The sequence below is a fragment of the Muscardinus avellanarius genome (genome assembly GCF_963383645.1).
Source record: "Muscardinus avellanarius genome assembly, chromosome: 11".
Classification (NCBI taxonomy): Eukaryota; Metazoa; Chordata; class Mammalia; order Rodentia; family Gliridae; genus Muscardinus; species Muscardinus avellanarius.
Genome location: NC_137797.1, coordinates 4,566,496 through 4,592,051, shown reverse-complemented (window position 1 = coordinate 4,592,051; position 25,556 = coordinate 4,566,496). Strand labels below are relative to the sequence as shown.

Sequence of the window (25,556 nt, the reverse complement as noted above, 5' to 3'; positions counted from 1 at the left end):
GCTGCGAATGTGCCTCCGCACGGCGCACGGCGGCCCCGTCTCACCCGTGACGCAGTCCCAGGTTGTGTTCCGCAGGCTTCCTCAGACAGGACTCGCCAAGATGAGACCTGTAGATCTGTTCAAACTTGAAGGAAATGAAATTCTACCTTTTGTGTAAATCAAGGGATTTTTTCCCCTGTAATGTAACATTTCATTTATACATTGTCTTCAGGGTATGCATTCCTATCTACTAGGAATGTCTAACGGTTGGGTTTTAATTGTCCTTGTAAGTACTTTCTGCCTTCTGTGAATGAAAGCTAAGCTTTTTAAAGTCTCTGTGAATACTTTGTTAGTTTGGCTGAAGCAGAGTGACAGCAGTTGTTATTAATAACGTTTGTGACGGGGACGAGGGACTGCGCTTTGCCGGTGCTGGTTGTCATGAGTCACACACATATTCTGCTCTACGCTGTCTTCTTTCCCTTTTTTTTGGTACTGGGGATTGAACCTAGGGGCATTCTGCCTCTGAACTGTACCCCCACCCCTGTTTCATTTTATGTTATTTTGATTTTTTGTAGTACTGAATGGGGATTAAACTCAGGGGCATTCTACGTCCGAGCTACATCTCCAGTTCTATTTTTTGTTCTTTCTTTTGAAACAGGGTCACACTAAGTTGCCGAGAGCCTCACTAATTAGCTGAGGCTGGTGGAGAACGTTGGATCCTCCTGTCTGAGCCTCCCAAGTACTGGGATTCAAAGTGTGCGCCACCACGCCTGGCTACTTTTTGTTTGGATACAGGGTCTCACTAGGTTGAGAGTCTCACCGAGTTTGATGAAGCGGCTCTTGAGCCTCTGATCCTCCTGGCCCAGCCTCCCAAGTACTGGGCTTGCAGGCGTGCCCGGCTTGTGCTGTCCTTAAGGTGGGTGTGGGCTTAGAAGACAGTAGTATGCTAGGAGCTCCTCGGATCTGTGATGCCATTACTTTCCTTTCAAGGATGAAGAAAAGGCAGAGGAGCAAAGAATGAAGCACTCCTGTAGAGGTCAGGGTCATTGGGCGGAAGCGCCTTTGTTCTTCAGGGACGTAGAGTGTCTGGAGAGAGACACCGACGGGCGGCAGATGTCACGAGGAGGCAGATGTCACGAGGCGCTGAGTTCTCCCTCGCTCGGGCCAGGCCCCGGGGCATAGAAACAGGAGCCAGCCCGCTTGCAGTGGCAGAGGAGTCGCACCAGGGTTGTGAATCTGCAGACACATCTTCAGTACTGGGGACTGGTCCTGGCGGCTCTGCCACTGAGCAACCCCAGCCCTTTAGCTTTTCAAAATCTGATACGGGGTCTTGCCAAGTCGCTCAAGTTGGGCCCCAAACTGTGATCCTCCTGCCTCAGCTTCCTGAGTTGCTGGCGTTGTAGGTATGAGCCACTGTGCCTGGCTCAAAAGGGTTTTTAAAAAGGAGACTTAAGACTTTTCCAGGCAGAGAACTGGGAGTGAACGTGCAGGAAGGTCTTTCTGGTAGAGGCATACGCTTGAGTGGAGCAGCGGAAGGCTGGGACCTGTGGCCTGTCAGGATCTGTGGGTTTGTGACCTGGGAGAGCAGTGATCACTGGGCCCAACTCTGTTTCTTTTTGTATTGTAGGCGCGAGTTACTGTGGCGGACAGATGCTGCCATCTGGGTTGTCCTCCGTAGCTATTAATAGTTATTTGGATTTCAGGAAGCTTTTGGTTGTGTGTATGTGTGTATGTGTGTGTGTGTGTGTGTGTGTACACTATATATAGTATATATATATGTATATATTTTTGTTAAGAATAATAAAGACATGGTGTGTGCATGACAAGGTAATGTGATTTTGGGATAGTTCACAGGGTAGTTCATGAACCCAATTGTCCAGTGGTCTGAATAATAGTTCTCTTAAGAATGAAGCTTTTATTCTTTGCCTTTGTTTTGGTACGGGAGATTGAATACAGGGGCTTTCTACCATTAGCCCTATTTTATTATTTTTGTTTTGAAACAGGGCCTCTCTAAGTTGCTGAGGCTGGCCTGGAACCTGCGATCTTCCTGTCTCATCCTCCCAAGCTCTGGGATTACAGGTGTGCAGCCTCATGCCTGGCTTTTGTATTGTTTAGACCGCTGCCATAGTTAGGTTCCAGAGTGTTTGCTGTGCTGATGTCATTTGAGTGAAGTGTGACAGGCTTCAAGGAATCTTCAAAGGAAGACCATTCTCGTGGGGCAGCGGTGCCCTGGGCGAAGCAGACACAAAGGACCAGCTGACGGACTCTCCACCGTGCCCGCGTGTTGCTCAGCTTCCGGAGCAGAAAAGGAGGCATCGCTCTAGAAAAGTTGGCTGTAGAGCTTACTCTAAGTGGCAAGGTGAAATGATAAAAGTCATGAAAACTTACGCAGTGGGGCAGAGACTTACTCTTTGTCAGCGGGGTTGTGGTCACTCTGGCTCTCTTCACAGCGTGCTAAGCTCTTGGGTGCTCCCTGCAGTGTATTTGGTGCTCCTGAGTGCTGTCCTGGGAGTGAGTGTGAATACCCTCAGCAGGGCAGTATTATCTCTGAAAATGTCTTGTGTCCCTAATTGTTTCACATACGTGGTGAGGCAGGTTTTTTAATGCTGTACCCTTGAATTTCACATTTTTTTTTACTTGGTTATTCAATCATGGAGACCCTGGGTGAAAGTTTCATGCCTCAGGCATGAAACCTTTTTTACTCTTAGAAAAATCAAAGCTGATTATTTCATGTGTGCTTCCCAATTTTTAATTGTGTTTCCTCTGCCTCCTTCTCAAAACAAATGTGATATAAGTTAAAAATAGAGTTAAAAAATAAGCCGGGCGTGGTGGTACGTGCTTGTAATCCCAGTGCTTGGGAGGCTGAGACAGGAGGATTGCACAGGTTTGAAGCCATCCTCAGCTACTGAGTGAGGCTCTCAGCAACTTAGACTCTGTTTCAAAATAAAGTATAAAATAGGTCTGGGAGTATAACTGGAGGTAGAAAAGCCCCTGGGTTCCACCCCCAGTACCACACACACACACACACACAAAGGAAGGGCTGGGGTATTGCTCAGTGGTAGAGCATTTGGTTAGCATGTGTGAGGCCTCAGTGCTGCCAAAAGAAAGAGGGAAGCCAGGCAGGAAAAATGAGGATTCACACTGCTGTAAAATGTGGGCCACGAATTTGACTCAACTTCCAAAGTCCCAGACAGAGAGGTAAACATGGTCAGCCATGTGGTATCTGAGTATCTCCATACAACCGACACACACCATGTAGTGTACAAGAAGTCTTAGTGCCGAGCTCAGAGGGCGCGCTGCCTGCCCTGGGAGGAGGGGACAGCTGTCGGGTGCCTTCTGCATCTCTCCGCAGCTCAGCATCCTAGGATTCCACAGTGAGGACCAAAGAGCTCGTCCAAGTGGTTGAGGCCATCTGCGAAAGTCTCTCAGAGTGTCCAACAGGGCAGTTTTCTTGAACATTAGTTTCTTTAGGGGATCTGTGGAATGAGGAAGTTGACGCGTTTAGGTGCCAGATTGCACGTAAGAAATTCTTCAGCACTTCGGACTGACAGCCTGTGCAGGCAGTACTGGGCAGGAGCGGCGGCGAGCCTGCGGTGCCTGGGGGAGCATTCATAGACTCATCTGTCTCCCTAGCTGTACATTCCTAGTGGGAGACAGCGCCCCGCTCCGCCCTGTCTCCCCCCGTCGGCGTGGCGGAATTGTAGAAGTGGCTGTTTGTGTTGCGGATGCACTCTCTCCGGGCAGTGGGTGATGTCGCTTTGTGGGCAGTCCTGCGTGATGTCGGCCGATTCTCGTCATTGAACTTAGCTGCGTGTTGGGTGGCAGGGCAGGTTCATAAAATGAACAGCCACCTGAACTGAATTTGGGCTGTCATGGTGGGAAATACTGGGGTCAAGCTGGTCTGATGGCACATACCTGTGATCCCAGTCCTTGGGAGGCTGAGAAAGGAAGACCACAGGTTTGAGGCCAGCATCAGCAACTTAGACCATATTTCCAAATAAAAAATGAAAAGGACTGGGGATATAGCTCACAGGTAGAATGCCCCGGGTTCCGTCCCCAGTAACACACACACAGATATTCCCCCGCCCCGCGCCCCTCTCTCGCGTGCGGGGTCAGAGTGCTTTAGTCATTGTGGCCCTGCCAGCCATTGGCTGAGTGATGGGACTCATTAGCTCCCTCTGCCTGCTTCACTCACCTGTCAGTACTGGGTGAGGGCAGTGCTGGCTGGGGGCTGCGGTGAAGGTTGTGAGGCCGGGAGCAGTGCCTGTGCTTAGTAGGCACGCAGTCTGTGCAGCTGCGTCGTCTGTGTTGAACTGAAGAGGCTGAATGGCGTCCATCCCACTCTCCCCACCAGGCCCTAGAGCAGTTTTGACCTGTACATTTGGAAATCAGAATCTTATATTCTGGTTTGTAACAATTTCGTCTTGCAGAGAAACAGCGCCCAGGACCATCTTCCAGAGAGTCCTGGACATCCTGAAGAAGTCTTCTCATGCCGTGGAGCTGGCCTGCCAGGACCCTTCGCAAGTGGAGCATCTGGCTTCCAGCCTGCAGCTGATCACCGAATGCTTCAGGTGTCTCCGGAACGCGTGTATCGAGTGCTCCGTGAACCAGAACTCAATCAGGTGGTTTTCCTTGTGGTGACACGCATACCGCGCGCATCTCTCTGTGGGTGTGGGTGTGCCCCGTATGCTGTTGAACTTATTTTAAAGGTCTTGCTTTAATAGGGCTGTCCTTACCTGTGTAGGGGAGAATTCCTATACACGATCTCTGTGGGGCTGCATAGATTGCTCTCTGATGGCAGGGAACAGCCTGTTTGACATCAGGGCTTATTTAGATTTCCTATTTGTATTTCTTTCTTTTTTCTTTTTTTGGTGGTTCTGGAGATGGAACCCTTCTTCCTCCGGGCTACACTCCCAGACCGATATATATATATATATATATATATATATATATATATATATATATATATATATATTTTTTTTTTTTTTTTTTTTTTTTTAATTGGGAAACAGGGTCTCTTAAGCCAGCAAGGCTGGCTTGGAACCCACGCCATCCTCCTGTCTCCGCATCCTAAGTGCGGGGATTACAAGGGTGTGCCACCACACCCAGATCCTATTTGTATTTATAATATATTTTGAGGTATTTGATATTGTACATAATAGCGCTTCAAAATTCTGCTTGCATAAATTCATATGTGGTCCTAGATCTAACTTCTCCTTGTTGTCAATGTTCTCGTTATTCTTACTGTTTTAACTAGCTGTCCTTGTGCTTACTTTGAACAAAAAGCATGTTTTGTAAACTTCCAAGATGATCTGTCTTTCTTTAAGGTTGCATAAAACTAGGCCGGGCGTGGTGGGCACGCTTGTAATTCCAGCATTCGGGAGGCTGAGACAGGAGGATCGCGGTTCGCGGACAGCCTCAGCTACTTAGCGAGGCCCTACGCAACTCAGTGAGACTCGGTTTCAAAATAAAGAATAAAAATAGGGCAGGGGGTGTAGCTCAGAGGTCAAATGCCCCTGGGTTCCATCCCAGACCTGCAAAAAAAAAAAAAAAAAAAAACAAAAGATTGCATAAAACTCCCAGCACTACTTGTACCTGTTTTATAATGAGCACTTTTAAAAGTGTTGAACAATGACCAAGGCAGTTGCCCTGAGCCATTCTTTTCTTTAACATGTTACTCTTTTTCTCCTAGAGTTGGGCATCTTTTCTCTTTGATTTATGACCTGCTTTTTATTTATTTATTTACTAATTTAATTTGGGATATCAGGGATTCAACCCAGGGACACTATCAGTGAGCTACATCCTCAGTCCTCTTATTTTTATTTTGAGACAAGCTCTTGCTAAGTTGCTGAGACTGACCTTGAACTCAAGATTCTCTTGTTTCAGCCCTGCAAGTTGCTGGGATCACCGTGCCCAGCTTGGAAAATGCTTATTGAATTTTGTGTGTGTGTGGTGCACTGGAGGATTGAGCCCAGGGACATTCTACCTCCAAGCTACAACTCCAGCCGCATTTTCTTTTTTTATTTGGAATAGGGTCTTGCTGAGTTGCTGAGAGCCTTAATAAGTCGCCGAGGCAGGCTTTGAACCTGCAGTCCTCCTGTCTCAGCCTCCCGAGTCTGGGCTCACGGGTGTGTGCCACTGCGCCCGACCTGATTGAAAAGGTTCACTTGAAGTGAGAAGCCACAAGCAGACGGCTCACCGTTTCCTTCCTGGGGCTCGGACGTAGACAGAGCCTCTGGGCTCCCTGTTACTGCTGCGCTGGGTCAGGTCGGGCTAGTTCAGCAGCCACTTGAAGGGCTCCCTTTGCCCAGACATCCTTATACCCCAGGCTTTAACGTGATTAACGAGATTTTCAAGATCAAAGGAAAAGGAAGAAGGCTGAAATCACTCCACTTCTGCACTAAACCGAAACTATAGTGCATTCGCAAGAGGAGTGGGTAGAAACATAGTGACCTTGCCAATAAGAGTCACTGCGAGCCGGCGGCGCACGCCATCCCAGCACTGGGAGGCGGAGACCGGAGGACCGCGGTGCACGGTCAGCCTCAGCTGCTTAGCGAGGCCCTCTGCAACTCAGTGAGACCCAGTTTCAAAATAAAGAATAAAAAATAGGGCTGGTGGTGCTTCTCGGCGGTAGAATGCCTTTGGGTTCTTTCTCCAGTACCGCAAAAAAAAAAAAAAGTTACTGTTTTATTTTTATTTTATTTATTTTATTTATTTATTTTTTTTGGTGGTACTGGGGTTCCTGGAAGCCCTTCTACCTCCGGGCTACACTCCCAGACCTATTTTTATTTTTGGAAACAGGGTCTCTTAAGTCAGCATGGCTGGCTTCGAACCTGCGTGATCCTCCTGTCTCCGCCTCCCAAGCGCAGGGATTACAAGCGTGCACCACCACGCCTGGCAAGTTACTGTTTTAAAATATAACTAGTTATATGGTAGAAGTGTCCTGCTGGAAGTCTAATTTTATTATTTTGGTACTGGGGATTGAACGCAGGGGCATTCTAACTCTGAGCCAGACCTCCAGCTGTTTCTTTTGAAACGTGGCCTCGGTAAATTGCTGAGAGTGACCTCAACTCTGTGATCCTCCTGTCTCAGCCTCCGAGGTACTGGGATTATAGGTGTGTGCCACCATATTTGGCAGAAGGCTTAGTTTTCTTTTGGAAAATGTGCTTTTCCAAAAGAAAAGTGCTTCCGTGCGGCGGGAGTGGGACAGTACTCTCTGAATGGAGGTGGCCTGTGGCCTGTGAACACATTTCTGCCTCACTGGCCCTGGCGGTGGTGGGCAGGGAGGAAGTGGACCCAGCACCAGGCTTTGTCCATGAGCTTTGCCTGTAGTATCTTGTTAATCCTTAGAACAAAGCAGAGAAATATTATGCTACTAATTTTTCCATTTTCACAAAAGAAGAAGCTCTGCCTCAGAGTGGTAAATAACTCAACCCAGGTCACTTGTTGATTCAGTGAGGGGGCCTTGGTTATTCTCCAAACATGTGCCTCCAGAGCTGAGCTGGAAGGCGGTGGTGCCTGTGCTGAGCCTGCTCGCTGGCCCTGGCCCCCTCTTCCCATCCCTTCCGTGGTTACCGCATGGGATGAGGCCGTTCTGAGTGTCGCTTTCTCCCTGTGACACGGTGAGCTGCTTCTCCCTGCAGGTGGACGTAGACGATGGCATTACATTCTTTTGCGTTTTGTAGTACAGGGGATTGAGCCCAGGAACGCTCCCACGGAGCTAGATGTCCGGCTTTTCTTGCTTTTTAATTTGCGGCAGGTCTCACTAAGTTGCTGAATTGGTGTGGACGTGCGGCGCTCTGCCTCGGCCTCCTGAGTTGCGGGGTCACAGGCAGGCACCGCAGTGCCTGGAGGTGCTACTTTCTTCCTAACACAGTTTTATCTTTGACTAAAATGTTTAGTCTAGCAGACTAAACACTCAGACATTGCAAACATAAGCACTACCCCAGCATTTCTTTTTGCCTAACTTTCAAAGCAGAGGGCAGCGCGTGGGCAGCTCTGTGCCCCCTGCTCCCGAGGGTCAGCAGAATGAGAATGAGCATTAAGGGGCAGTTCTCCTGTCTCTTAGTTTATAGGTTGTATTCCTCACTGGGGATTTTCAAAGGGGAATTCCAAACATTTAGGGCATTAGCTCCTAGAAAACAGTTTTGAGTCAGAAACACAACAAATTCCAGTGAGGACCTTGTAGCTGGCTTAACTAATGTCAATATCTCTTTCTTTCCTTCTTTCTTCCTTTCCTTTTCTTTCCTTTCCTTTCTTTCTTCCTGTGGTACTGGGGGTGGAACCCAGGGGCTTTCTACCTCCGGGCTATACTTCCAGACCTATTTGATACTTTATTTGGAAACAGGGTCTCACTAAGTTGCTGAGAGCCTCACTCTGTAGCTGAGGCTGGCTTCGAACCTGTGCGATCCTCCTCTCAGCCTCCCAAGTGCTGGGATTACAAGCATGTGCCATGATGCCTGGCTAAAGCCAATATTTCTTTTTTTTAATTTTTTAATTTTTTTGGTGGTACTGGGAGTGGAACCCAGAGGCTTTCTACCTCCGAGCTATACTCCCAGACCTATTTTTATATTTTATTTGGATATAGGGTCTCACTAAGTTGCCGAGAGCCTCACTAAGTAGCTGAGGCTGGCTTCGAACCTGTGAGATCCTCCTGTCTCAGCCTCCCAAGCGCGGGGATTACAAGCGAAAGCCAATATTTCTAAACCAGTCAGAATTCAGATTGCAACCTCTCTCTATATTTCTAGTATTTGATTTTTGTAATTAAATAGTCAAGCAAAAGGTATGATACTATTAGTAACACCTAGATTGTTTGGTATGGAGTGAGATACAGCACAGCTAAGCAGTCGGGTTATGTGAAACTTCAGGAAGTGCTGGAGGAAAGCTGTTGAAAGCAGCTAGTCTGCGTGTGAGGAGAGCCCCGTTGCGGAGGCCTCTGCTGCTTCTATACAGGGCCAGGTCATTCACGGGCCTGTGTGAGGCCATCGTGTGACTCCCAGCTCTCCCGTGGGAGCATGCGTGTAGCTGTAGACAGCATGTGAATGAATGAGTGTGGCTGTAAATTAGGCTGTAAAGCCTAATTTCTGAACAATAAATTTCATAAAATTACTGTTATGAATATTATTATTATTATTATTATTATTATTATTATTATTATTGGTGTGGTACTGGGGTTCCTGGAAACCCTTCTACCTCTGGGCTACACTCCCAGTACCTATTTTTATACTTTTTAATTTGGAAACAGGGTCTCTTAAGCCAGCGAGGCTAGCTTCAAACCTGCGTGATTCTCCTGTCTCCGCTTCCCAAGTGCGGGGATTACATGCATGCACCACCACGCCCAGCTTTTTTATATTTTTATTTGGAGACAGGGTCTCTTAAGCCAGCGAGGCTGGCTTTGAACCTGTGCGATCCTCCTGTCTCCACCTCCCAAGCGCGGGGATTACAAGCGTGTGCCACCATGCCCGGCTGAAATAGTATTATTTTAATTATTTCCCCAGACATTTGAAAAGCAAAAACTGTTCTTGGTTCAGTGGTCCTATAGAGACAGGCAGCAGGCCCGGTAGCCTGCAGGCCCTGGTGCAGGACAGAGCCAGGAGACGGGGCCCAAGGTGAGCGTCCTTGCCACTGCTCCTCTCACTAAAACTGCGCTCCTCGCGGGGTTCTGGAATTTGATCTCTCCTTAGGAGTGAGGGTCATGGCTCAACTCTGATTCATGCTGAGGAGAAATGAAGAAGTCACTGTGCTAGTGTTCCTTTGCTACTGTGACAAATGACCACAAACTTAGGGCTTTAAAATAACCGAGAGTTAGCCTGGTGTGGTGGCGCATGCTTGTAATCCCAGCATTTGGGAGGCTGAGAACGGAGGATCACGGTTCGTGGACAGCCTCAGCTACTTAGTGAGACCCTCCCCAACTTAGTGAGACCCTGTTTCAAAATAAAGAATAAGAAATAGGGCAGGGAGGTTGAATGCCCCTGGGTTACATCCTCAGACCTGAAAAAAAAAAAAAAAAAAAAAGAAAGAAAAAAGAAATAACAGAGAGTTGCTGGGCCTGGGGGCAACATGCCTGTAATCCAGGACTTGGGATCCTGAGACAGGAGCATTGTAGGTTCCAGGCCTGCTCCAGCAACTTGGTGATACCCTGTTTCAAAATAAAGAAATAAAGAAGGGCTGGGGGTGTGTGTAGTGAGAGAGAAAGCATATATTACCCCACAGCCCTGTCCTCCTAAGTCCAAACCAGTCTCAGTGGCCTAAAGTCAGGTGTCTGCAGGGTCTGTTCATGGAGGCTTTTGGAGAGGATTCATTTCCTGTCTTCAGCTTCTGGAGGCTGCCCGCTCTCCTTGGTCATGGCCGCATGCTCCATCTTCAGAGTGACAGCCTGCTGTCTAACATACTGTCGGTGCGTCTCTCCTTCTGACTGACCCTCCTGAGTTTCTCTAGAGAGGGTCATTGCTGGATCAGCCCCAGACAACAGGGGATAACCGCAGCATCTCACAGTAGTTAACTTAGCCACATCCGGAAGGCTTCTTGTGCTTCCGGTTCTAGACACCAGCTGGTCCAGCAGTTCACTTTGGTTCTCACTCTGCTGGGATGAGCGTGTCACATTCCAGGACTTGAGGCGCAGTCCAGAGGCTGCTCCAGTGAGATGCGGCTGGAAATGAGCGCCCAGGCTCCCCATATTTCTGCACAGCTGACTACAAAATTGGGGTTCCAGTTTGTCTCCCCTTGATGCTATTCATCGGAGTGACTCGCAGCATCCCGGGGGCAGTTTGTTGCCCCCACAGCTGCTGTGCAGGATACACCAGGGACGTCAGGGGAAGAGGTTCCGGGTGAGGCAGGGGTGGGGCGCTGCCCTCCTGGCAGTGTGAGGCAGCGTGATGGGTTCACCAGCCTGGAAGCGCTCCAGACCCCATTGCGGAGGGATTTTTGTGGAGGTTTTAGTATGCAGGCACAATTAATTAAATCATTTGTCATTGGTATTTGAATTTGGTCTTACTCACTCTCCGCCCCCCAAGCCAGAGGTGGGGCTGAGAGTTCTAAGCCTCCCATACGTGCTTGGTTTCCTGGACAACAGCCTCCACCCTGAACCCAAGCCTGTGCTTCCTCATTAGCGTACATGCAGGTCGCCAAGGGGCTTGTTCTGAAGAACAAACCATACTCCTTTGGCTCAGGAACGTCTGAGGGCTTTAGGAGCTCGGGCCAGGCTCGCTAGACGACAAGACGAGTCACTGCAGCGCAGCTCTTTAGCCGTCCACGGCAGCGTTCCCCGGGCCTGGGCTTTCGCATGTGGACATCTGCGATGACCATTCTTTTGCCTGCCACAGTCACCGTTGGGCTTCTAGACACTCCCGTCTGTCACACATCCAGAACACCTTCGGCCCAGCCCAAGGCCCTCCACATCTCAAAGGTTGCAGCATCAGCTCGGAATGTCCTGAGCGTGATCAGCTAGGAAGCGCTGAATCTAATCACCTGAATCATCTAAATTCCATCACTCTGGGTAGGAGCCATCCCGGGGCAGCATTCCTCCCTATGTTACCCGTGAAACTGGAAGCCACGCACCTGCCACCAGAGTAAGGCAGGCAGGCATGTGGTGACCGAGGCCACGCAGACGTCCCCTTCCCCGCTTTCAAAGTAAGGCCGCAGGCATGAGGTGACCGAGGCCACGCAGACGTCCCCTTCCCCACTTTCAAAGTAAGGCTGTAGGCATGCGGTGACCGAGGCCACGCAGGCGTCCCCTTCCCTGCTTTCAAAGTAAGACCGCAGGCATGAGGTGACCGAGGCCACGCAGATGTCCCCTTCCCCGCTTTCAAAGTAAGGCCGCAGGCATGCGGTGACCGAGGCCACGCAGACGTCCCCTTCCTCGGCTTTCAAAGTAAGGCAGGCAGGCATGAGGTGACCGGGGCCACCCAGATGACCCCTTCCCCGCTTTCCGCACGCCGTTCAAGGCAGTGCTGGGTATCTTGTGCTGCTGCGCGGCCGGGTCGCCTTCCTCTAGGCCTCGACAGGCTTCCTCAGTCCCTGAGCTCTCACTAGCGGTGCCTCAGGGACCATCATCATACCCACGGTGCTCAACTCAGTGGGGACTTTTCTGTCACGCATCTCAGAATTCTTGCCTCTGCCCATTGACCAATCTCAAAGCTTCCTCCACATTTCTAGGTTTTTATTCTAGCAGCACCCCACCTCTGCCACCCTCATTTGTATTAGTTAACCTTTTGCTGCTGTGACAAATCGCCAAAAATGTAGTGCTTTAAAATAAATTGTTATCAGAAATCCAAATCTAAGTTTAAGTCTGGTGGTGGGTGAGTGGGAGGGTGCGGCTGTGCCCTTCTGGAGGCGTGGGTGGGTTTCCTTGCCCTTCGAGCTGTCCCAGCTGGTCACCTGGCTTGGTCCATGACTGCCTTCCTGCCGGCTCTGACTCTCATGTGTTCCTCTTATAATGATCCGTGTGATTACATCGGGGCCCCACACAATCCTGGACAGTCTTCCCATCTCAGGGTCCTAACTGTGGTCTTGTTTGTAACGGCCCATTGTTACATAAGGCCACATTTCACAGATCTTAGGGTTAGGGTGAAGATGTCTCTGATGGCCATCACCCTGCCCACCACAGGAGCTATTAACGTGTAGTCTCAGCTTTGTGTGTTGAAACATCATTTGAAATGCACTTTCAGGAAAGAGTGTGTGTCTAATTTCGTCTTTTTTACACCCGATAACAGAAACTTGGATACGATTGGCGTGGCTGTTGATTTGATTCTTCTGTTTCGTGAACTACGAGTTGAACAGGATTTATTGTTGACAGGTAAGTGCAGTATAATTCACGGGTTATTATATTGGATAAAGGTTTAAAACCAAAACTGTATTACATCATTCATTGAAGCACGTGTTCTGTGTTTTGTAAGGCAGGGAAACTGTGACGGTGAAATATTAGAGTTATCCTAATGGGGGTGGCAGAGTGGTTTTAAGTTCTCACTCTAGCTTCTTATGCTGAGGTCTGTCTTGGTCTTCTGGGCTGCTCCTGCCAAGTACTTAGCCCGGATAATTAACAAATAATCGGAACTCACCGCTCACAGTTGGCTCAGAAGCCCTTGGGTTTGGTGCCTGGGAAGAGCCGCTCTGCCTCCGCAGTATGGGCGCCTTCTTGTAGCGTCTTCACTTGGTAGAGGGCAAAAGGGCAGATGAGCTTTTGCTGACCTCTGACAATGAGCTCCCCAACCGTAACGCCTGCCAGAGACCCCGCCTCTCAGTACCAACGTGTTGGGGATTCGATTTCAACATTTTGAATAGGAATTTTGGAGAAACATACACCTTCAGACAATGGCAAAGCCCTAACTTTCGGTACGCAGAATGTGCCTGTATTAGGAGATACTTTTTTCTTGTTGTGGTACTGGAGATTGAACCCAGAACTTTCTACCTCCAAGCTACACCCCCAGACCTATTTCTTTTCTTTTTTTTTTTTTTTGAAACAAGATCTTGATAGGTTGATGAGTCTCACTACTTGCTTAGGCTGTCCTCAAACCTGTGATCCTCCTGTCTCAGCCTCCCAATTATGGGGATTACAAGCATGTGCCCTCATACGTGCCTGAGATACAGGTTTTAAAGAAGGAAATAAGGTAAATAACATCTGCCAGGTGCCCTTGTAAGAAAAGGCTACTAGAACACGGATGTGCACAGAGTAAAGCTCATCTGGAGACATGGGGAGAATCAGGCCACCTAATGCTAAGAGCTCTCAGGGGAAGTCAGACCTCCTGCCCTGTACTCTGTGCCCTGAGCCCTGCGCCCTGAGCCCTGTGCCCTGAGCCCTACACCCTGAGCCCTGCGCCCTGAGCCCTGCGCCCTGAGCCCTGCACCCTGAGCCCTACACCCTGCGCCCTGTGCCCTGAGCCCTGCACCTTGAGCCCTGCGCCCTGAGCCCTACACCCTGCGCCCTATGCCCTGAGCCCTGCGCCCTGAGCCCTGCACCTTGAGCCCTGCACCCTGAGCCCTGTGCCCTGAGCCCTACACCCTGCGCCCTGTGCCCTGAGCCCTGCGCCCTGAGCCCTGCACTCTTAGCCCTGCGCCCTGAGCCCTACACCCTGAGCTCTGTGCCCTGAGCCCTGCACCCTGAGCCCTGTGCCCTGAGCCCTGCACCCTGAGCCCTGCGCCCTGTGCCCTGAGCCCTGCGCCCTGAGCCCTGCACCCTGCGCCCTGTGCCCTGAGCCCTGTGCCCCGTGCCCTGAGCCTGAGCATGGCGTCTGGCCGTGAGAGCTGTGAGCGAAGCAGCTTCGCAGGCGGAGCACCGGTCTTGCTGCTCTGCCCCGGCAGCCTCACTTCTGATGCGCTGTCTCTTCATATCCCACGCGTGGCAGGCCCTGTTCTAGGTTTTGGTGTGATTGCAGCAGTGACCAAAACAGACAAAAACCCGCCCTCGGGAGCTCACATTCCAGTGTGGTAGACAGGTATGAAATGTGTTGAATAGCCAGAGACCTGCTGTGACAGAAAGGGAGGCAGCTCTGACTGCTGATGGCTGTTGATGTGGGATCAGGAGCAACACGGGCTTCTTAGCTAAAGCGCTGGGAGGCTTTTCAGACTATCTTGGACTTCTTTTTTGATAGTACTGTGGATTTAACCTAGGGGCACTCTACCTCTGAGCCGCACCTTCAGTCCTGTGTGTGTGTGTGTGGTATTGGGGATTGAATCCAGGGGCATTCTGTCTCTGAGCTAGGCCCCCTCCTGCTCCCCCCCACAGTTCTATATTTTCTTTTAAAAGATGGTTTTGTTAAGAGTTGTTGAGTGTCTGGCTAAGGTTCTGAGGCTGGCCGTGAACCTGTTGTCCTCCTGTCTCAGCCTCCCAAGTGCTGGATTACAAGCACGTACCACCATGCCCAGCTACAGTCATATATTTTAAAGTGAACAATGTAGTAGAGCTTAGTACATTCACAATATTGTACAACTACTACCTCTACTTAATAAAAAATATTGTCATTACCCTAAAAGGAAACCCTGTTTGCCAGGCGTGGAGGCGCACGCTTGTAATCCCCGCGCTTGGGAGGCGGAGACAGGAGGATCGCGCAGGTTAAAGCCAGCGTTAAGAGACCCTGTTTCTAAATAAAAATATAAAATAGGTGTGGGAGTGTAGCCCGGAGGTAGAAGGGCTTCCAGGAACCCCAGTAGCACCAAAAAAAAAAAAAAAAGGAAACCCTGTTTTGAGTAAATAGTTGCTCACCATCCCCCTCCCTGCAACCCCTAATGAGCACAGTTTTGAATTCTGTTCCTATAGATAGACTTAAACTATCGTGATTCTTTTTTTCCCTTTTTCTTGGTGGCACTAGGGATCGAATGAAGGGGTGCTCTCCCACTGATCTGCGGCCCCAGCCCATATTACTTTTTGTTCTGAGACAGGGTCTCACCAAGTTGCCCAGGCTGGTGTTGACATGTGCTCCTCCTGCTTCAGCTCCCGCAGTAGCTGGGATTACGGGTTCGTGCTCCCATGCCCGGCGTTCTACGTGCTCCGTAAGTGGAATCGTAGAACTAGGAGGTCCTTTGTGTCTAGCCTCTTCCACTTAGTGTGATACTATTTTTTGAGGTTAATCTTTATTGCAGCACGCCACAACTTTGTTCCTTTTATGTCTGGTTACTATTCTATTGCAAGGATGTGTCATCTTTTGTTTATCCACTCGGTTGCATACACTGAGGTTATTTCAATCTCTTGGCAATAATGGTAACGCTCTTCTGTCTGTGTGCATTGTTCGAGTGCCTGAATTTCATTCTGGGGTAAATACTTAGGACAGGAATCGCTGTCATCTGGCAACTCTGTGTTTAACGTCTCGAGGAAGCACTGGACCCTTCGGCCTGCACTCGGCTGTTCTGTGTCACAGTGAGTGTCCCGTGTCTCCACACCCACGCGACACCTCCTGATTTTGGGTTTCCGTCGTCCTGATGGCTGTGAAGTGATGCTACCTCTCTGTGGTTTTCACTTGCATTCCCAGATGACTACTGACGTTGAGCATCTTTTCATATGCTGTACTGCCGTTCCTAAGTCTTCCTGAAACGTTTGTGAGACCATTGCCTGGTTTTTAGTTATGCTGTTGTCCTGTTGTAAGAGTTATTCATAGATTGTGCATATTAGTCTGTGTGTCATTCGGGGAGGTTTGCTGTCTTTCCATCAGTAATACTGTGTCTGTTAGTCCATGAAAAGGGAGTATCAGTCATTTATTCAGGTCTTTACTTGTTCAGTTTTAGAGAGCGGATCTGTGTTCATTGGCAAAGGTGGAAAGATATTACTGAGGCAAAAGAAAATGAAAGTTAAATATCTCTCATCTTGAAAAAGGCAGTTAATGAAACCACTGGTTTTTATTTGGATTTCAACAGTGAAATTTGGATTCAATCAGAACCTTAAAATTTCTGAGTGTGCTATTTCAAGCCTAATGCAAATGAGCTTGTAAAAAAGAATTCTGGTTTCTATAAAGTACCTGTACGACCTTTTGATTCTTCCTCCGTGAGAACTATATTTTAGGGAGATTTTTAGTGGGGTAACTGTGCCAGTGTTTTGTTACCACTCTTGAGGTAAGAACTGTAATTATATTGTCAAAATAATATTTAGAGTATTATTTTCAGAGAATAATTGCAGTGGTGTGACAAACATATTTTGCTTATCAAATTTTATGTAAACACAAGCATGAGTTATTTTAATGGAGCTATTGGTGTTGTTTTTGGCCTATATTTTCTCTTAATCTGTAAAAATAGTGTTGGAACTTTTGAGGGGCTTTGTAACATTTGAAATATTTACATAAAGGTCAGTTGCTAGTTGTTTGGTAAAAGTGAACTGTTATTTTCCTTGTCTGGAGTTTTTTCTTGTGTCTAGGACATCTTTAAAGATTTTCCTTTTCAGAACTGTGTTCTGATGTTTGGAGTGCTAATTTTTCTTTGCCTGGTGGATTGTTGGGTCATTTGGCTTCCAGGCCAGCTTGTACTGCTGCCTTTCTTGCATATTTAACTTTATTCAGATTTTAGTGTTCATGTTCTAGGCGAGCATGGTGGTGCATGACTATAATCCCAGTATTTGGCAGGCTGAGACAGAGGAGTCCATGTTGAGGACGGCCTCAGCAGGTAGTGAGACTCTTCAGCAACAAAACCAAAAAGGGCTGGAGGTGTAACTCAGAGGCAGAGTGCAACTCAGAGGCAGGTTCAACTCCAGCACCGTCACCAAAAAAGTATTCATATTCTAAAATATTTAGTAGAAATATAAGATATATATGTGTGTGTGTGTGTGTGTGTGTGTATGGGATACTTGGGGTTAAACTCAGGGTCATTCTACCTCTGAGCTACAGCCCTAGGCATATTTTATTATTTATTTATTTATGGTGGTACTGGGGTTCCTGGAAGTTCTACTTCCGTGCTACACTCCTAGACCTATTTTATACTTTTTTATTTGAAAACAGGGTCTCATAAGCCAGCACGGCTGGCTTCGAACCTGCGCAATCCTCCTGTATCTGCCTCCCAAGCGTGGGGATTACAAGCCTGCGCCACCATGCCTGGCCCAGACCTATTTTTTTTTTTTTAATATTTTTTATTTGGAAACAGGGTCTCTTAAGCCACCTGAGGCTGGCTTCAAACCTGCATGATCCTCCTGTCTTTGCCTCCCAAGTGCGGGGATTACAAGCGTGTGCCACCACGCCTGGCTTATTTTTTATTTTTATTTATTTATTTTTATTTTTTATTTTTGTGGGTCTGGGGATTGAACTCAGCATTCGAACTCTGAGGTATACCCCCTGTTCTATTTTTTATTCTTTATTTTGAAACAGGGGTCTCACTGCGTTGCAGAAGGTCTCACTAAGTAGTGGAGGCTGTCTGGGAACTGCGATCCTCCAGTCTCAGCCTCCCAAATGCTGGGATTACAAGCATGCGCCACCACGGCTGGCGTTATTTTTTATTTTGAAGCAGGGTCTTGCTAAGTTGCTGAGGCTGACCTCGAACCTGCAATCCTGCTATCTCAGCCTTCCAAGCACTGGGATTATAGGTGTATGCCACCATGCCCAACAGAAATATAAATTACCTTTTAAAATTATGACTTATCTGAAAAAAGGTGAATATTTTCCTATTATAAGCATTATTAATACACATTCATTATAAGCCTTTTTGTGTGGCACTAGGGTTTGAACCCAGGGCCTCACACCTCTGAATTTTATCCTCAGCCTCATTACAGACTTACTTACTTACTTACTTTATTTATTTATTTATTTATTCATTCATTCATTTTTGCAGTACTGGAGATGGAGGCATTTTACCTCTGAGCAGCACGTCCAGCCCTATTTTTTATTTTGAAACAGGGTCAGGGTCTCACTGAGTTGCAAAGGGCCTCACTAAGTAGTAGCTGAGGCTGTCCGCGAACCGCCATCCTCTTGTCTCAGCCTCTCCAATGCTGGGATTACAGGCGTGCGCCCCCACGCCTGACTCAGAGTAATTTTTTAAAACTCAGCAAAGTAGAGAAGAAAAATCATCATCACTGCATACATAGGGTGTGAGTAACCTTTAATTTTTAATTTTCAGTTTTCATTGTCAATTTTCACTTTTACATTACTGAAAAATATATGTGTGGATATGAGTGTGTTTTGGCAGCTTTGTGCCCCGCGTGTTTATTTTAGATTATAGCATTAGCTTATTTCAGCCTAGGGTTCCCGATGCGTCATTTTCTGTGCATACTCTTTACATTCCAGCGTTCTGACTTTTGGCCTCGCTCTGTGTGGGGAATTAGCTCGCAGTGTGCCTTGTGCTGCCGGCTTCTGTAAGTAAGCGCTCACGAGTGCAAGCAACGCACCACTTCAACACATCTTCAGAAATATTATCTGAGCGGTGGGGAAATGACAGGGTGAGCTCTTCCTTTTCAGTCTGTCTTGTTGGCTGGGATTCTCAGCACAGTGATGACTAGAAATGGTGATGGCAGGTACCTTGGACTCAGTTCCTTTCAAGAGGAATCTTTTCTGTCTTTGCAGTTGTCCATTGGTTATAATGCGTACTGGGTTTTTTTTGATATTTGTTTTTAGGTGAATCAAACCCCCTTCTAATCTTTTGTGGCTATGAGTTATTTTTTGTTGTTTTTAATTATGAATGGGTATTAAATTTTATGAAATAGGTTGTCTGCAGTGTTTTATTTTATTTTATTTTTTGCGGGTCTGGAGATGAAACCCAGGAACATTTGACCTCTGAGCTGCACCCTCTGCCCTATTTTTTATTCTTTATTTTGAAACAGGGTCTCACTGAGTTGCAGAGGGCCTAAGTAGCTGAGGCTGACCGCGGACTGCGATCCTCCAGTCTCAGCCTCCCGTATGCTGGGATTACAAGCGTGCCCGCCACGCCTGGCTGTCTGCAGTGTTTTAGACAATCATGTTTCTTATTTCTTTTAAGTAAACATGGTTGATTGTAAGTTTGATTTTGAGTGTTAGAGCAGATATAACATTAGCTCTGTCGTGTTTTGCATATGGCCGTATTCATTCCATACGCTGACCGTACTGACACGCGTGTTGCTGTGCTTTCTTGTGTTGTCCTTGTTCCGGTTTGTGTGTCTTAGGCATGCTGCTCTCATGAAGTTGGTTTGGAGTCTATTTTTTTTGTTCCCTGGGAGAGCATGTAAAATGGAATTATTTCTTACTTGAATGTGAACTGGCCAGAGAGGCCTTCCAGGTCAGTGCTTTCTTTGCGAGATGTTTTCAACGACTGATTCAGTTTAGGTCTCTTCAGTCTTCACTGAATATTTTATAGAACGAAGACAGAGTTGTATGGCAAATATGTTCGCTTTCATTAACAAACTACTTTCCAAAGCGGCCACCATGTTGCGCTCTTGCGAGCGGTGGACGAGAGTCTTGGTTTGGGCCAGGCCTTTGCAGGTGGCTTGGTGAGCCATTCATCCCGTTTTTAATCGCATGGACGCCCCGCCCGCGGTGTCTTCCCCTTGCCCGGCTTAATGGCCGCTCTTCTCATTCTTCTTTTACTTTTATCAATTTCCCTTCCCTCCGTGTTTGAGGTTATGTTATTGGGTGTGTCCCAATTTAGAATGATTTCTTTCTGGGAAATTAAACCATTTCATAATGACTTTTAAAACTTTCCAGTTATCTGGGCATGGTGGTGCATGCCTGTAATCCTGGGACTTAGGAGGCTGAGACAGGAGGACGCAGGTTTCAGCCCAGTGTTAGCAATTTAGCAAGGCCTTCAGCGGCCTCACAAGACTGTTTCAAAACTAAAAAAGGGCGGGTACAGCTCAGAGGCAGAATGCTGCCGGCTCAGTCCCCAGTGCCACCCCCAAAGAACCCAGTGCTTTGCATTAAGGCTTAATGTGGCTGTGTTTGCGTTTGCCGTGCTGGCGATGAAACCCAGGGCGTTAGCACGCTAGGCAAGTGTGTGCCGGGTTCTAAGCGGCCTGTGACTTTCTTTGGCTGGTATTTGTCTCATCTCTTTCACTATTCTCTCTTAGTTTTTACTTACAGATGCATTCCTTGGTGCGTTGTACGTGTCGGTGCTGTCGTTCACGGCGAGGCAGTGTCACGCCGCAGCCTCGCTCCCTCGCTCTCCTCCCCACCCCGCTCTCCGCCCCGCTCCCGTCTCCCCCGCTCCGCGGATCTCCTCCTGTTCATTAGACCCTTTTCTTGCCATTGTTTTCATAGCTTGCATCTTTCAGAGAAAACGTGACCCTTGGTGCCCCTGGGTCTGGCTCGTCTCATCTCTGATCTCTCCAGTCTCACTCACTTACCTGTAAATGACGTAATCTTGCTTTTTTGTTGTGACTGAGTGTTGTGACTCGACTGTATGCATCGATCACCTTTTCTTTATTATCCATCTGTTGATGGACACCCAGGTTGATTCTATAACTTAGCTCTTGTGAATTGTGGTGCTATAATCGTGGGTATGCATGTATCACTGTATTATACTGATTAATTCTTTTGGAAAGGTGCCGAGGAGTGGTATAGCCGGGTATAGTAGTGATTCTACTGCTACTCTTCTGAGGAACTTCCAGATTGATCCCTATAGTGGCTTTACTGATTTGTAGTGTTTCCCCCCCAACATTTATTATTTGTATATTTTTTTGAGGGTCTGGGGATGGAACCCAGGGACATTCTACCTCTGAGCTACACTCCCAGCCCTATGTGTGTGTGTGTGTGTGTGTGTGTGTGTGTGTGTGTGTGTGTGTGTTACTGGGGGTGGAACCCAGAGGCTTTCTACCTCCAGGTTGTACTCCCAGACATAATTTATATGTTATTTGGAAACAGGGTCTCAGTAAGTTGCTGAGAGCCTCACTTAAGTAGCTGAGGCTGGTTTTGAACCTGTGCGATCCTCTTGTCTCAGCCTCCCAAGCGCGGGGATTACAAATGTGTGCCACCATGCCCGGCCCCAGCCCTATTTTTTATTCCTTATTTGTGGAGAGACCTTTATATTCTACAGAGACAAGCAGAAACTTCACCTAATAGCAGGGGATGTCTTATTGATGCATATGTATTCATTATGCTTAATCCCATACATTCCTTTTTCTCTTTTTGTATTTCTAGCCTTTCGCTGTGGCCTGCAGTTTTTAGGCAATGTTGCCTCGCGGAATGAAGACTCCCAGTCTATTGTCTGGGTGCACGCGTTCCCAGAACTCTTCATGTGAGTATTTGGAGCTGGCAGACACTGTATGTGTAGTCTGGGGATAATGCCTTCCTCAGGAGGGCATTGTCATGTGGAAGTGGAGGAAAAGAGCACCTCCACAGTGCCGAGCCCCATACAGCTGGCAGTTGCTAGACAGGAGCGTCCGAAGGCCAGCGGCAGGTGGCTGAGCGGGCCCACGAGGCTCGGAGGCACCTCTGCGTCTTGCTGCTCTGCGATCTAATCTTCCTGCTCCCCTCCTGACTGTTAAGGGCGCGCCTACAGTCTTGGTGGCTTTTTATTTTTGTTTTGCAAGAATGAGGATCTTAATGCTTGTAAATGTAATCATATTTTTTCTTTTTCTTTAATCAGAAGTTTAGTTTTTTTTTCCTTACTACTGAGTCCAAAGTCACCTGCAACTTTTTTTTTTTTTTTTTTTTTTTGGTGGTACTGGGGTTCCTGGAAACCCTTTTACCTCCGGGCTACACTCCCAGACCTATTTTATATTTTATTTGGAAACAGGGTCTCTTAAGCCAGCGCGGCTGGCTTTGAATCTGCGCGATCCTCCTGTCTCCACCTTCCAAGCACGGGGATTACAAGTGTGCGCCACCACGCCCGGTGCGCCTACAACTTTTTACTGTGACTTAATTTCTCATGTGAGATTTTTGTAGTAAATAATGTACTTATTCCAGAGCATTATAAATCATCATCAAATCCCTAAAAATGCCAGAACGTACTGACGGACGTGTTTACTGCTGCTTATGTGTCAATTTTATCATGTTGCTAAGCTGGACTGAGTATCTCATTTCTTGTTTGGAAGATCTTGCTTAAATCATCCAGACAAGAAGATTGTTGCCTACTGTTCCATGATTTTGTTCACGTCTCTTAATCACGAGAGGATGAAAGAACTGGAAGAAAACCTCAACATTGCGATTGATGTCATCGAAGCCCACCAAAAGCAGCCAGAGTCAGAATGGCCGTAAGTATCTGGCTTGAGTAGCTGGACATCCAGGCACACTGCTTTCCTTGCAGAATCTCTAAGTAACAATTTGGGCTATCATAATTGATCCATCAGTTAAAACTTAACATGTGGTCAACAAAAGTAGAAAAGTTTTGGAGCAGAACCTGGAGAATTCATTAGAAGGATGAGTGAAGATTGAGTTAAGCCACGAAGGACAGGAGAGGTTTTTTTTTTTTTTTTTTTGGTACTGGGGATGGAGCCCAGGGGTGAGCCTCCAAGCTACACCCCCAGTCCTATTTTTAGTCTTTTTTATTTTTTTGAAACAGGGTCTCACTGAGTTGTGAAGGGCCTCACTAAGTAGCTGAAGCTGTCTGCGAACCGCCATCCTCCAGTCTCTGCCTCCCGAATGCTGGGGTTACAAGCGTGCGCAACCACGCCTAGCCTCAGGGGATTCTTGAAGGGGTGAGGAGAATGGATGCCCCTGGCATGGAAGTACTGCACATGGTGGCGTGCACCTGCAGTCTTGGATCTGGGAGGGAGGCTGAGGCAGGAGGGTCTCAGAGTTGAGGACAACCTGGGCAGTTTGGTGAGATCCTTTCCCAAACGAAAAAATAAATAATAAAAAATAGGGCTGAGGGTGTAGCTTGGCGGTAGAATGCCTCTGGGTTCCATCCTCAGTACCAGAAAGGGGGAAAAAAAAATAGAAAAGAAAAAAGAAAAGGTAGAGGAGAAAAGGCTGAGGGCGTAGCTCAGAAGTATAATCCTGCTGGGTATAATCACCCACCAGTGCCAAGGGTTTGGGAGATGCCGCCACAGCTTGGCGTGTGTGGATTGGAGGCTGGTGTGGCGCACATGGCTTGTGCCGTGCCTGCGTCCTCCGGAGGCAGGCTTTCTCCCTGGCCGCTCTTACTGTTTTCCTTTGTTGTTTTTTTGTAGTTAATGGTGGTGTCTTCTTTTGTTCTTCTTGGAGATTGCTTAAGCTTCCATATGTTTGTCTTTCGTGAAATTTGGGAAGTGCCCACTTATTATTTGAGCATTTTCAACCCTATGTTCTTGTTTCTCTTCTGCAACCCCATGGCAGGCACACACGCAGGTTGAAGCCTGACTGCTGTGACCAGTAAAGACACAAGCTGCATACTAGCAGTCTCACTCTCATGCTCAGCTACCATGTCCAGTGAGAGGAGACACAGGAGCTTTTGCAGGTCTAGATAGTTTATTACGTCCATGGAGAGAGACGAGTAGCCAAAGCTCCTCGCGCTCAGGGCCCCCACACCAAAGGACCAGTCGTGAGTGGCCTGTGAGCTGCCCAGCGCGGAGGCACCATTTATGTTCTGAGCAGGCCGGGCAGGCCAGCAGTCGCCAGAACCTGTCTTCTGGGACTCCCAGCCGGCCCTAGGAGGTGGCGGGGCCAGGCGGAGGCAGCCTCAGCCTCCCTCCTCAATGCCAAGGCAGCACAAGGCACAGACCTCTCAGCTGCTGGCTGGGGAGCTCGGCTGCAAGGCCTCGGGGATGTGTGCGGGGCCACGGCCGCCGAGGCGAGCGCCTGCTCCGGGTTGCAGGCAGAAGGTCGGTCTGTTGTCCCTCAGGCCTCTGAAGCTCTGCTCAGCTTTTCTTTCAGTTTATTTTCTCGCTTAGCCAGTGATGCACTGTGTTCAATTATTGTATCTTAATAGTAAGTTTGAAATCAGGAAGTGCGAGTATTCCAACGATGTTGTTGTTGTTTGTTGTTTTGGTGGTACTGGGGTCCCTGGAGACCCTTCTACCTCGGGGCTACACTCCCAGACACCTATTTTTTATATATTTTTTTATTTGGAAACTGTGTCTCCTAAGCATTCCTCCTGTCTCCGCCTCCCAAGCGCAGGGATTACAAGCGTGCTCCACCACGCCTGGCAATGTTGTTCTTTTTTTAAGATGCATGTAGCTTTTATACAAATCTATAGGGGGCTGTTTCGAGACCCTTTGATTTCCATGGAGACCCTTTGATTAATTTTAGGACCATCCTTTCAGCTCAGAAAACAGTTGGAATGTTGATACATATTATATAAATATATAGATCAATTCGGGAAATATTGCCATTATGTTTTCAAACCCATGACTAAGAGATGTTTCTGTATTTAGGACTTTACTTTCTTTAGTGGCAATTTATGGTTTTCTTAGTGTAGAGTTTTGCATGACTTAAGTTAAAGTTATTCTAAATATTTTCTTCTGTAGCATGTTGCTGTTGATTTTTGAATGTTGGTTTCTTGCAACTTTGCTGAACTCATTTGTTACATTTATTCTAATACTTTTTTGTGTGTGCACATACGTGTGCATATATGTGAGAGAGCTTTTTATGGGTTTCTATCTTTAGGATTGTACCATGCACACGTAGTTTTTCTGAGGGGGAGTACTAGGGATTGAATAGGGGACATTCTGCCTCTGACCTACACTCCTCGCCCTTTTTAAAATTTTCATTTAAAAAAGGGTCCTGCCAGGTGTGGTGGCGCACGCTTGTCATCCCAGCATTCGGGAGGCTGAGACCGGAGGATCGCGGTTCGTGGACAGCCTCAGGTACTTCGTGAGGTCCTCTGCAACTCAGTGAGACCTGGTTTCAAAATAAAGAATAAAAAATAGGCTGAGGTGTAGCTCAGAGGTTGAATGCCCCTGGGTTCCATCCCCAGACCCGCAACAAAAAAAAGTGTCCTGCTAAGTGGCTGAAGGTTTCGTGAAGTTGCTGAGGCTGCCTGTTCTCCTGTCTCCGCCTCCCAAGCGCGGGGATTGCAGGTGTGCGCACAGTGCCTGGCCACGGCAGGCATGCTTTCCGTTTTCTTCCCTCTGGGTTCCCTGCCTTTTTACTTAGTGCCCTGGCGGGGGCTCGCGCTGCAGCGTGAGCTGAGCCGGGAGCAGAGAAGAGCGCCTCAGCTCTGCCTGGAGAGGCCTTCCCCCACTCCCAGGAGCGGAGCCTGCGGCCGGCTCGGGCGTGTTCTAGACGCCCTCTCAGCAGGGGCTCTCTCCTGCACGCTCCTGTCTTGTTGAATGACTATCGTGAGTGCGT

The 25,556-nt window shown here is 48.0% G+C and overlaps 1 protein-coding gene across 1 annotated transcript in view; it reads left to right on the top strand.

Moving 5' to 3' along the window:
* The window catches only part of ATXN10 (ataxin 10), a gene marked incomplete at both ends in the record, with an annotated part of 162,612 nt that overhangs the window by 21,751 nt on the left and 115,305 nt on the right, over positions 1–25,556 (top strand). Inside the window, 4 exons of the mRNA XM_080704757.1 lie at positions 4,410–4,601; positions 12,690–12,772; positions 21,486–21,582; positions 22,382–22,540. Coding sequence (XP_080560883.1) covers positions 4,410–4,601; positions 12,690–12,772; positions 21,486–21,582; positions 22,382–22,540 — 531 coding nt within the window. The remainder of the gene's footprint in view (positions 1–4,409; positions 4,602–12,689; positions 12,773–21,485; positions 21,583–22,381; positions 22,541–25,556) is intronic.